General features: G+C 46.6%; 1 protein-coding gene, 1 non-coding gene and 1 pseudogene across 2 annotated transcripts in view; 2 read left to right on the forward strand and 1 right to left on the reverse strand.

Annotated features, from left to right (window-relative positions):
* The window catches only part of LOC108287521, a 38,874-nt pseudogene extending 32,573 nt beyond the window's left edge, over positions 1-6,301 (forward strand).
* LOC119467892 lies at positions 4,594-4,655 on the reverse strand. The gene has a single exon (XR_005196527.1). It is a non-coding gene; the product is annotated as a U7 small nuclear RNA (small nuclear RNA).
* Positions 6,302-6,874: 573 nt separating the features above from the next.
* Positions 6,875-11,491, forward strand: part of CUNH16orf96 (chromosome unknown C16orf96 homolog) — a 50,049-nt gene continuing 45,432 nt past the window's right edge. The window contains exon 1 of the mRNA XM_017505974.2: positions 6,875-7,687. Coding sequence (XP_017361463.1) covers positions 7,268-7,687 — 420 coding nt within the window. The 5' untranslated portion in view covers positions 6,875-7,267. The remainder of the gene's footprint in view (positions 7,688-11,491) is intronic.

The following is an 11,491-nucleotide window of genomic DNA, read 5'->3' on the forward strand; positions in this document are numbered from 1 at the left end:
AATGGCATGATCTCTGCTCACTGCAGCCTCTGCCTCCTAGGCTCAGGCAATTCTCCTGCTTCAGCCTTCTCAGTAGCTGGGATTACAGGTGCTCACCACCACACCCAGCTAATTTTTATATTTTTAGTAGAGACCAGCGTTTCACCATGTTGGCCAAGTTGGTCTCAAACTACTAACCTCAGGTGATCCACCCACCTCAGCCTCCCAGCCACAGTGCTGGGATTACAGCAATTTTTGTAATGCAAAACCCGAGGGCATTTTGAATACAGTTCTGCGCCTCAGGGCAAAGACTGACTGGTCTGAGGAGATACCTCTCTCCTCCCATGTCCTCTGCTTCCTCCTTTGCCCCCTCTCCAGCATCAAGCTGATGCATTATTGCCTTGAAAGCCTAAACAAAATTATGTACTCATTTTGGGAGATGCAGCTAATGTGAGTGAGCACTTTGTGGTGGGTACCATGCCATGCTCTTTACCTCCCTTCATCTTGACAAGGAAACTGGAGATGTCTACCTCCAGCTCCTAAAGCTACATGGAGGGTTTAAGGCACAGGCTCAGGGTCGCACAGCCCATGCCCAGCAGACCTCAGGTCTTGTGGTTCTAGCCTGAGGGTGCTGCTCACTGCCCAAGCTGCTCTCCTGGCATGGGTATGAATCAGCAAACAGTGAAGTGAGAGAAGAAGCTGTTATATTCAGGCGAGTTTTTTTTGTTTGCAAAAATCTTTCTTTATATGCAGCAAGAACTGGGAAGGAGCCCACTAGAGCTGAGCCAGCAACCCAAATGGAATTCATGTTGTGGACCTCTTAATTTGTTTGAATTGTTGCAGAGTCCCAAACTTCTGATACAGAAAAGTGCTGGGGTTGAGTATGGTGGCTCATGCCTGTAATCCCAGCACTTTGGGAGGCTGAGGCCAGAGGATCGCCTGAGACTAGGAGTTTGAGACCAACCTGGCCAACATGGTGAGACCCCCATCTCCACAATAATAAAAATAAAAATAATTAGACAGGAGAGGTGATGCACACCTATAGTTCTGGCTACTCGGAGGTTGAGGCAGGAGGATTGCTGGAACTCAGGTGTTTGAGGTTGCATGAGCTATGATCGCACCACTGCACTCCAGCCTGGCTGACAGTGAGACCCTTTCTCAAAAAAAAGTGCTCGTATTAGGAGCGAATAGCTTGATGAATTTTCCCAAACTGACCATACCAGTGTGCCAACTCCCTGCAACTCGGCTTCATGCTTCCTTCCAAGCATGAGGTAAGAGTCACCACTCCCCTCACCTCCAATACCTAAGATTTGTTTTCTCCATTTGGGGACTTTTTTTTTTTTTAGACAGATTTTCGCTCTTGTTGCCCAGGCTGAAGTGCAATGGTACGATCTCAGCTCACTGCAACCTCCGCCTCCCGGGCTCAAGTGATTCTGCTGCATCACCCTCCCAAGTAGTTGGGACTTCAAGCACGCACCACCATGCCTGACTAATTTTGTATTTTTAGTAGAGACGGGGTTTCTCCATATTGGTCAGGCTGGTCTTGAACTACCGACCTTAGGTGATGGCCTGCCTCAGCCTCCCAAAGTGCTGGGATTACAGGCATGAGCCACCATGCCCAGCCTTTTTTTTAACTTTAATTTCTGGGATACGTGTTCTGAATGTACAGATTTGTTACATAGGTATGCATGTGCCATAGTGGCTTGCTGCACCTCTCAACCAGTCATCCAGGTTTTAAGCCCCACATGCATTAGGTATTTGTCCTAATGCTCTCCCTCCCCTTGCCCCCCACCCCCCTACAGGCCGCTGTGTGTGATGTTCCCCCTCCCCGGGTTCATGTGTTCTCATTGTTCAACTCCCACTTATCAGTGAGAATATTCGGTGTTTGGTTTTCTCTTCCTGTGTTAGTTTGCTGAGGATGATGTTTTCCAACTTCATCCATGTCCCTGCAAAGGACATGAACTCATTCTTTTTTATGGCTGCAGTTTTGGGACTTTTTTAAGCAATGGTTTCAAACAGCATGAACCTTTTTTTTGTTTTTGTTTGTTTGTTTGTTTGTTTTTGAGATGGACTCTCCCTCTGTAGCCCAGGCTGGAGTGCAGTGGTGCGATCTCGGTCCACTGCAACCTCTGCCTCCCAGGTCCCAGTTCAAGCAATTCTCCTACCTCAGCCTCCCAAGTAGCTGGGATTACAGGCATGAGCCACCATGCCCAGCTAATTTTTGTATTTTTTAGCAGAGACAGGGTTTCACCATGTTGGCCAGTCTTGTCTTGAACTCCTGACTTTGTGATCCACCCGCCTCGGCCCCTCAGATTGCTGGGATTACAGGCATGAGCCATCGTGCCCGGCTGAACTCTTTTATATATATGTCATTCTGCTCAGTTTTCTATCTGTGAAAGTTGGCTGGGGCACAGTGGCTCACACCTGTAATCCCTGCACTTTGGGAGGCCAAGGCAGGTGGATCACGAGGTCAGGAGTTTGAGACCAGCCTGACCAACGTGGTGAAACCCTGCCTTTACTAAAATTAGCCAGACATGGTGACGTGTGCCTATAATCCTCAGGAGGCTGAGGCAGGAGAATTGTTTGAACCCAGGAGGCAGAGGTCATAGTGAGCTGAGATTACACCACTGCACTCCAGCCTGGGTGACAGAGAGAGACTTTGTCACACACACACACACCCAAATGGAACACTGCAGGGAGCCTTTGGATGTGTCCAGAAATGAAGTTAGCTCTTCAGATTCTTTTTTCTTTTCTTTCTTTTTTTTTTTTTTAAACAAGGTCTCACTCTGTTGCCCAGGCTAAGTGCAGTGGCACAATCATAGCTCACTACAGCCTCAAACTCCTGGCTTCAAGTGTTCCTCCCACCCTAGCCTCCTGAGTAGCTGGGACTACAGATATACACCTGCACAACCAGCTAATTAAAAAAAATTTTTGTGGCTGTGCGTGGTGGCGCACACCTGTAATCTCAGCACTTTGGGAGACCGAAGCAGGTGGATCACTAGGTCAAGAAATCGAGACCATCCTGGCCAACATGGTGAAACCGCGTCTCTACTAAAAATACAAAAATTAGCTGGGTGTGGTGGTGCATTCCTCTAATCCCAGCTACTCAGGAAGCTGAGGCAGGAGAATACCTTGAACCAGGGAGGTGGAGGTTTCAGTGAGCCAAGATTGAGCCACTGCACTCCAGCCTAGGTGATACAGAGAGACTCCGACTGTTGGCGGGGAATCCCGCAGGAGCCAAGGCAAGGGTCTGAGGCCTCAGTCTGCTCTCATATAAATATAGAATTAGGAAAGAATTTGAGATATAGTTAGTTATTCCTATATATATAATTATAAATAATCACATAGCTATTCACATGTAATTATAAATATACAACATATATATATATAATCATATAATCTTTAATCTTACTAATAAATCTCAGGTCAAGAAGTATGGGACTGAAGTGGCATTGGAAAAAGAAGTGACCCTAAGGCAAGACACTTTAAGCCCTCTGTGACGCCTGCATAAGGGTTGCTGGAGGGTGCCTCGGCTGTGCGGCAGCACCAGTGCTGGGAAAGTGCCCGCTGTTTAGCCAGCTAGGGAAGGAGATATCCAAGATGGCTGAGACGTCTTCTTCCTTGGGGGAGTTACGAGAAAATTCCGCTCTTCCAAGCTTTTGTGGTAGTCTTGACGGCTGTCAGGGAGGCCTGCAGACATCCAGGGGTTAATTGTGTCTTTGCAATGCTGTGCTTCAGCGGTCACGTTCCATGTCTACTTTCATATTCTGCTTCTGCACCTGGTTCCTCTCTTTCTCAAAGGATAAAAGTTAGTAATAGTTACATAAATCTTAGTGACCTTGTTATTTCTTGACAAGTATGAAAAAAGTGCTGATGCCTTAGGTTTTCTCCTCGCCTTGGCTTCTTGAAAATCCTGAGCCCCTGTCTCCAAGACACGTGATTTACCTGACCCTATCACTGACCACCGTTACCTCACCCTACGCTCCCTGCCTCCTGTTTTGTACTTAATAAAAGTCAGAGTGTCCAGGCACTCGGGCCACTGCCGGACTCCGAATTTTGGTTGGCAGTGGACCCCTGAGCCCAAACTTTCTCTTCTCTGTCTGTGTCTTGTGTCTTTATTTTCACAGTTTCTCGTCTCCACACCAGCAGGGAGGAGTTCACAGGACCCTGTAGGGCTGGACCCTACATCCACCTCAAAAAAAAAAAAAGGTGTGCCGCAGAAATCAGCATGTTCATCTTCATGATGTGAAAACAAAAGGGAGAACTTGGCCTCTATGTCGTGACTGCAACCTGCACCTGGGCTCCAGTGACCCTGACAGCTCAGAAGCCGCTGGACAAAGAGCAGGTTAGAAAGGCAGTGGATGCTCTCTTGACACATGGAAAGTCCAGGAAGAATGATTATGAGTTGCTTTTGAATGAGAATGAAAATTTATTTTAATGGTGGTATTATGTAAAATTCCGAGTAAAGAACTGAGGGTCAGATTGTCCTTGCCTCATGGTATCCGATCAGATTTAGAAGGCATCTGTTTATTTACGAAGGATGAACCCAATTCAACCCCTGAAAAGACAGTTCTATAGAAAGCTTTTTAAAAAAAAATTTTTTTTTTTAAATAAAGGGGCTTTCTGTCAAAAACTGGAAAGCCTGCTAGACAAATTCTAAAAGAGCTGTAACACTTACAGAAATCTTTTAAACAAGCATGGAATTATAACCATTTCTCAGATTATTCCCCTCCAAACTCTAAAGAAGAAATATAAAGCCTTTGAAGCCAAGCTCTGCCTTCTGAGTGCTTTTGACTTCATCCTTACTGATGCCAGAATTAGGCGGCTCTTATCCTCACTCACTGGGAAACATTTCTATCAAAGAAAGTAAGTTCCAGTATCTGTAAACCTTCTGTCCAAGAATTTATCAAGAGAGATCAATGATTGTATAGGTAGAACAGTCTTAAACATTTCTTTCTTTCTTTCTTTTTTTTTTTTTCTAAAGATGGGGTTTCACCATATTGGTCAGGCTGGTCTTGAACTCCCGACCTCAGGTGATCCACCCACCTTGGCCTCCAGAGTGCTTGGATTACAGGCGTGAGCCACCATGCCCGGCCTTAAACATTTCTAAAAGTGGGTCTTGCCGTGCTATATGCATCCATCACATTGGAATGCAAATTGAGCACATCATTGAAAACATTGTTTCTGTCACCAAAGGACTTTCAGAAAAACTGCCAGAGAAGTGGGACAGTGTGAAACTCCTGTTTGTGAAAACTGAGAAATCAGCTGCCCTTCCCATCTTCTCCTTGTTTGTCAGCAATTGGGATGAAGCCACCAAAAAAATTATGCTTAACAATAAGAAAAAAGCAGCAAGGAGAAAATGAAGAGGAAAAAATCTTGAAAAGCAAAAGGAAAGGAACAAAAACAGAAAGAAGAGGCAGCAGGCTGGCAGGTCTCATCAGTCCTTAGTAAAGACGATATGGCACCTCAATGTGTAACACTACAGTGAAGAAACCTGAATCTGAGCGAGAACAGACCCCAGAGCACGGGAAGAAAAAACATGGCAAAGGAAAAGCCCAAGTTAAAGTGACAAATGAATCTGAAGATGAAATTCCATAGCTGGTCCCAAAAGGAAAAACTCCAGCTACTGAAAATGCAGAGATTCAAAAACATGCCACAGGAAAGAAGTCTCCAACAAAGAGTCCTAATCCCAACACATTTCATGAGAAGAAAAGAAAGGCCTTGGCTGGGCACAGTGGCTCACGCCTGTAATCCCAGCACTTTGGGAGGCCAAGGTGGGTGGATCACCTGAGGTCAGGAGTTCGAGACCAACCTGGCCAACATGGTGAAACCCCATATCTATAAAAAAATTAAATAAATAAATAAATAAAAAGAAAGGCCTTGCTAGCATCTGAGACCCCAAAAACTACAGAGTCTGAGACCCCAGAGAAAGGCCCAGGAAAGAAGCCAAAAATCAAAGAAGAGGCAGGGAAGGAAAAAAAAGTCCTTCGCTGGGGAAAAAAGATGTGAGACAGACTCCTAAAAAGCCAGACACCAAGTTCTTCACCACTCCTAGTAAATCTGCGAGAAGAGCTTCCCACACCCCCAAAAATAGCCCAAAAAAACAAAGTATCCCAGTCGACCTAAAGTCAGTGATTCAACTGGAAAGAAACCTCAGAGCTGCCTCAAGAGCTTTTTAGAAATACTCAGGTCCTGATCCACTTTGCAGCCTTCTCCAAGCATCAGGCCTGGACTTAAAAGAGTTTTTAAAAACCTCCATAGGTAATTCTGACATATGTTTCCTGGGTATAATAATCTGTTTTTAAATTGTCCTTATGTGTATTTGCTAATATAATAGAAGAAATACAGAGTGCTTCTCAAAAAAAAAAACTTAAAAAAATTTTTCTTGGCTGGGCGTGGTGGCTCATGCCTGTAATCCCTGCACTTTGGGAGGCTGAGGCAGGTGGATCACAAGGTCAAGAGATCAAGATCATCCTGGCCAACATGGTGAAACTCTATCTCTACTAAAAATACAAAAATTAGCTGGGCTCGGTGGCACACATCTGTAGTCCCAGCTACTCGGGAGGCTGAGGCAGGAGAATTGCTTGAACCTAGGAGGAGGAGGTTTCAGTGAGCCGAGATTGCACCACTGCACTCCAGCCTGGTAACAGAGCAAGACCCCTTCTAAAAAAAAAAAAAAATATATATATATATATATATTGTAGACACAGGGTCTCACTATGTTGCCCAGGCTACTCTCAAACTCCTGGCTTTAAGCAACCCACCTTTGCCTCCCAAAGTCCTGGGATTATAGGTATGAGCCACCGCACCCATCTGGCCAGTACTTCAGATTCTTATCCCTTCGTGGGATCTTCCTAACTCCAAGAAACCTGTCTTCTTCCTAGAGTTGAGAGAATTATGAGAAGGGAGCTGCCTCTCCATCCCTTCTCTATGCGCTTCTAGCAAAAGTTTACCAGTCTTACATCACCAGAGGGCATGAATGAAGAGGCTGCCATCAGCTATTCAAACATTCATGCACTATTAACTGAGCACCTATTCTGGGTGAGGCTCACCTGGGAACACCCTGCCCACTCCAGACTTGGAAGTGCGCCCGCTTCACCACATTCTCTGATCTCCTGGCAACCAGAGACTCTGATCCGAGCTCTAGCCAGAACAAAGAGTCCTCTGTGACTGCTGTGACCCGCCACCTCCCCAAGCCTCTGAGGACCAGTCCGTGTAGTCTTGGGACCACTGAAAGCTACCCCTTGTCCTCAAGGACTCCGAGAACCCTAGCCCCACTGACGGCAGGATGAGCTTCTCGGTCACGTTTACCGAGCTGGCCAACATTGCCATCCCACAGTGCGGGGTGCTGAACTTCAAGGCCCTGCACCTCCTGCTGCAGGGCATCTTGGAGCACATCCACATGGCTGAGCTCCAGAAGGTCCTCTCGGGGGACGAGGACTTCCTGCAGCCCTCACAGGTGGTCATAGTGCCCAGGGAAGGAGACGCCCAGCCCATCCTCAACCCCATGAAGAGGCTCAGCAATGTCTTCGACCACGTAGTTAGCCGCCTCGACAAGATAGAGAACCAGCTGGCCCTGCTGAAGGACCTGCCCTCTACTGCCCAGCTGCTGGAAGGCAGCCAGGGCACTGGCCGGCCCGCCCAGGACCTGTGGCATCTGATCAAGCTCCGGAAGACAGTGGAGGCTCACGATGAAGCCCTCGCCAAGGTACGTCCCCAGCTGCCAGACGCTTCCTTTCCCCTCCGCACCCCTTACTCTCTCCAGAGGCGTCTTTTTTTTTTTTTTTTTTTTTGAGATGGAGTCTTGATCTGCCACCCAGGCTGGAGTGCTGTGGTGCAGTCTTGGCTCACTGCAGCCTCCGCCTCCTGGGTTCAAGTGATTCTTCTGCCTCAGCCTCCTTAGTTGCTGGGTTACAGGCGCATGCCACCACATCCAGCCAATTTTTTATTTTTAGTAGAGTTGGGGTTTCATCATGTTGGCCAGGCTGGTCTCGAACTCCTGACCTCAAGTGATCCGCCCGCTTCGGCCTCCCAAAGTGCTGGGATGACAAGCATGAGCCACTGCTCCCTGTCCTCTCCTGGGCATCTTGTTCCTTATTCCCCTACAATGGGCCGTTCCCTTATGCAGAGTGGGAAGAAGTAGGCTTTGGAGTCAGGCACAATCAAAGTGCCAAGCTTGCAGCCTCCCTCAAGTATTGCAAAGGAGCCAGATACACAAGGCCATCTAGTATATGATTCCATTTATACAAAATGTCCAGAATAGGCAAATCCATGGAGACAGAAAGTGGTTGCCAGGTGCTGGGAGGAGGAGAGAATGAGGAGTAATTGCTTTGTGGAGACAGAGTTTCCTTTTGGGGTGATGAAAATGTTTTCAACCTAGATGGAGGTGATGGTTGTACAACCTCACTGATGTACTAAATGCCACTGAATTGTTCACTTAAAAACAGCTAATTGTACATTAGGTGAATTTCACTGCAATTTTTTTTTTTTTTTTTTGAGACAGGATCTCACTCTGTCACCGAGGCTGGAGTGCAGTGACTTAATCACAGCCACTGTAACTTTGACCTCCAAGACTCAAGCAATCCTCCCACCTCAGCTTCCCAAGTAGCTGGGACCACAGTTGTGCACCACTGTACCTGGCTAATTTTTGTATTCTTTATAGAGACGGGGTCTCCCTATGTTGTCTAGGCTGGTCTCAAACTCCTAGGCTCAAGTGATCCTCCTGCTTTGGCCTCCCAAAGTGCTGGGGTTACAGGCGTGAGCCACCATGCTCAGCCTCATCCCAATTAATTAATTTCTTTCTATCTTTCTTTCTTTCTTTCTTTTCTTCTTTCTTTCTTTCTCTTTCTTTTCTTTTCTTTCCTTCCTCCTTCCTTCCTTCCTTCTTCCTTCCTTCTTTCCTTCCTTCCTTCCTTCCTTCTTTCTTTTCTTTCTTTCTTTCTTTTTTTTTTTGAGATGGAGTATCCCTCTGTTGCCCAGGCTGGAGTGCAGTGGCACGATCTCAGCTCACTACAACCTCTGCCTCCCGGGTTCAAGCGTTCAAGCGATTCTCCTACCTCAGCCTCCTGAGTGGCTGGGACTACAGGCATGTGCCACCATGCCTGGCTAATTTTTTTGTATTTTTAGTAGAGACGAGGTTTTACCCTGTTAGCCAGGATGGTCTCGATCTCCTGAACTCGTGATTCACCCACCTCAGCTTCTCAAAATGCTGGGATTAAAGGCATGAGCCACTGTACCTGGCCTTCTCACCTCAATTTCTAAAAAAAGCCTGGAGGAGCTACCATGTGAGAGGTACCAGGGTAGTCACGGTGAACAGGCACGCCCGGCCCATCAGGGGTGATAGACAGACACAAGCGAGAACCTACAAGAACCAGTCCCATGAGGAGCAGCAAAGAGGCATTTCTTCTGTCTTCTAGGTGAGGAAACTGATGCTTAGAGGAGCTCACTGATTTGCTAAAGGCCCAGCAGCCAGTGGGCAAGGGAGCTGTGATCTGAGGCAGGGCCCCTGACCCTGGCCTACCTGTGACTGCTGAGTCCTGCTAATCCCACCAGCACATGGACAGTGCTCAATTACTGGCAGCCCAAGAAGGAATAAGAAAGGGAAAATAAGCCGGGCACAGTGGCTCATGCCTGTAAACAGTGGCTCAAGCCTGGGGGACAGAGGAAGACCCTATGTCTAAAAATAATAATAATAATTTGGCCAGGTGCGGTGGCTCACACCTGTAATCCCAGCACTTTGGGAGGCTGAGGCGGGTGGAGCACAAGGTCAGGCATTTGAGACCAGCCTGACCAACATAGTGAAACTCCGTCTCTACTGAAAATAAAAAAAAATAGCTGGGCATGGTGGTGGGCACCTGTCAACCCAGCAACTCAGGAGGCTGAGGCAGGAGAATGGCTTGAACCTGGGAGGTGTATGTTGCAGTGAGCAGAGATGATGCCACTGCACTCCAGCCTGGCAGAGCAAGACTCCGTCTCAAAAGACTAAATTAAAAGTAAATAGGGAGGGATGGAGCAAACCACCATGGCATGTATATACCTATGCAGCAATCCTGCAGGATGTGCACATGTACCCCAGAGCCCAAAGTACAACAAAAAATAGGGATAAATTAATAAATAAATAGAGGGGAAATTGACCTAACATAAAATCAGCCATTTATTGTTTTTTTCTTTCTTTCTTTTCTTTCTTGTTTTTTTAGAGACAGGGTTTCACCATATTGGTCAGGCTGGTCTTGAACTCCGAACCTCACGTGATCCGCCCACCTCAGCCTCCCAAAGTGCTGGGATTACAGGCGTGAGCCACCATGCCTGGACCAAATCAGCCATTTAAAAGTGAACATTAAACACCGAATTAATGGAAATTTGGTGGCACATGTTACATTGACATTGTTGTGTAGACACCTCTATCTAGTTCTAAGCCATCGCCCCGAAAGGAAACCCTATTTCCCCCAGTTAATCCTCCTCCCTGAAACCCCTGGCAACCACTAATCTGCTTTCTGTCTTACGGATTTGCTTATTCTGGACATTTCATCTAAAGGCGTAATCCATATATTTCATAGAGACAGTAGATTAGTGGTTTCCGGGAGCTCTGGAAGAGGGGAACAGAGAGTAACTGCTAACAGGGACAGGATTTCCTTTTAGAAGAATGAAATGTCTTGGAATTAGATAGTGATGCACATACCAAATGCCATCAAATTGTTCATTTTATTTTTATTTTTTTGAGACGGGGTCTCACTCTGTCATCCGGGCTGGAGTGCAGTGGTGCAATCTCTGCCCACTGCAAGCTCTGCCTCCCAGGTTCAAGTGATTCTCGTGCCTCAGCCTCCTGAGTAGCTGGAATTACAAGTGATTGGCACCATGCCTAGCTAATTTTTGTTTGTATTTTTATATTTTAATATTTTAGTACTAAAATATTTTTAATTTTTATACTTTAATATTATGTGTATTTTACCACAAAAAAGCAGAGATTGGCAGAATAGATTAAAAAAAAAAAAAAAACTGGGCCTAATAGCTCACACCTGTGATCCCAACCCTTTGGGAGGCCAAGGGGGGAAGATCATGAGGTCAGAAGATCAAGATCATCCTGACCTCATCACTGTTTTAGTAGTAACACAGTGAAACCACGTCTCTACTAAAAATACAAAAAATTAGCTGGACATGGTGGCAAGTGCTTGTAGTCCCAGGTACTCAGGAGGCTGAGGCAGGAGAATCGCTTGAACCTGGGAGGCGGAGGCTGAGTGAGCTGAGATCACACTATTGCCATTCAGCCTGGGCAACAGAGTGAGACTCCATCTCAAAGACAAACAATAAAACATGACCTAACTACTATATGATGCTTACAAGAGACGCACTTAAGATTCAAATACGGCCGGGCGCGGTGGCTCAAGCCTGTAATCCCAGCACTTTGGGAGGCCGAGGCGGGTGGATCACGAGGTCAAGAGATTGAGACCATCCTGGTCAACATGGTGAAACCCCGTCTCTACTAAAAATACAAAAAATTAGCTGGGCATGGTGG

The sequence above is a fragment of the Cebus imitator genome, unplaced genomic scaffold (assembly GCF_001604975.1).
Source record: "Cebus imitator isolate Cc_AM_T3 unplaced genomic scaffold, Cebus_imitator-1.0 Scaffold346, whole genome shotgun sequence".
NCBI classification, from domain to species: Eukaryota; Metazoa; Chordata; class Mammalia; order Primates; family Cebidae; genus Cebus; species Cebus imitator.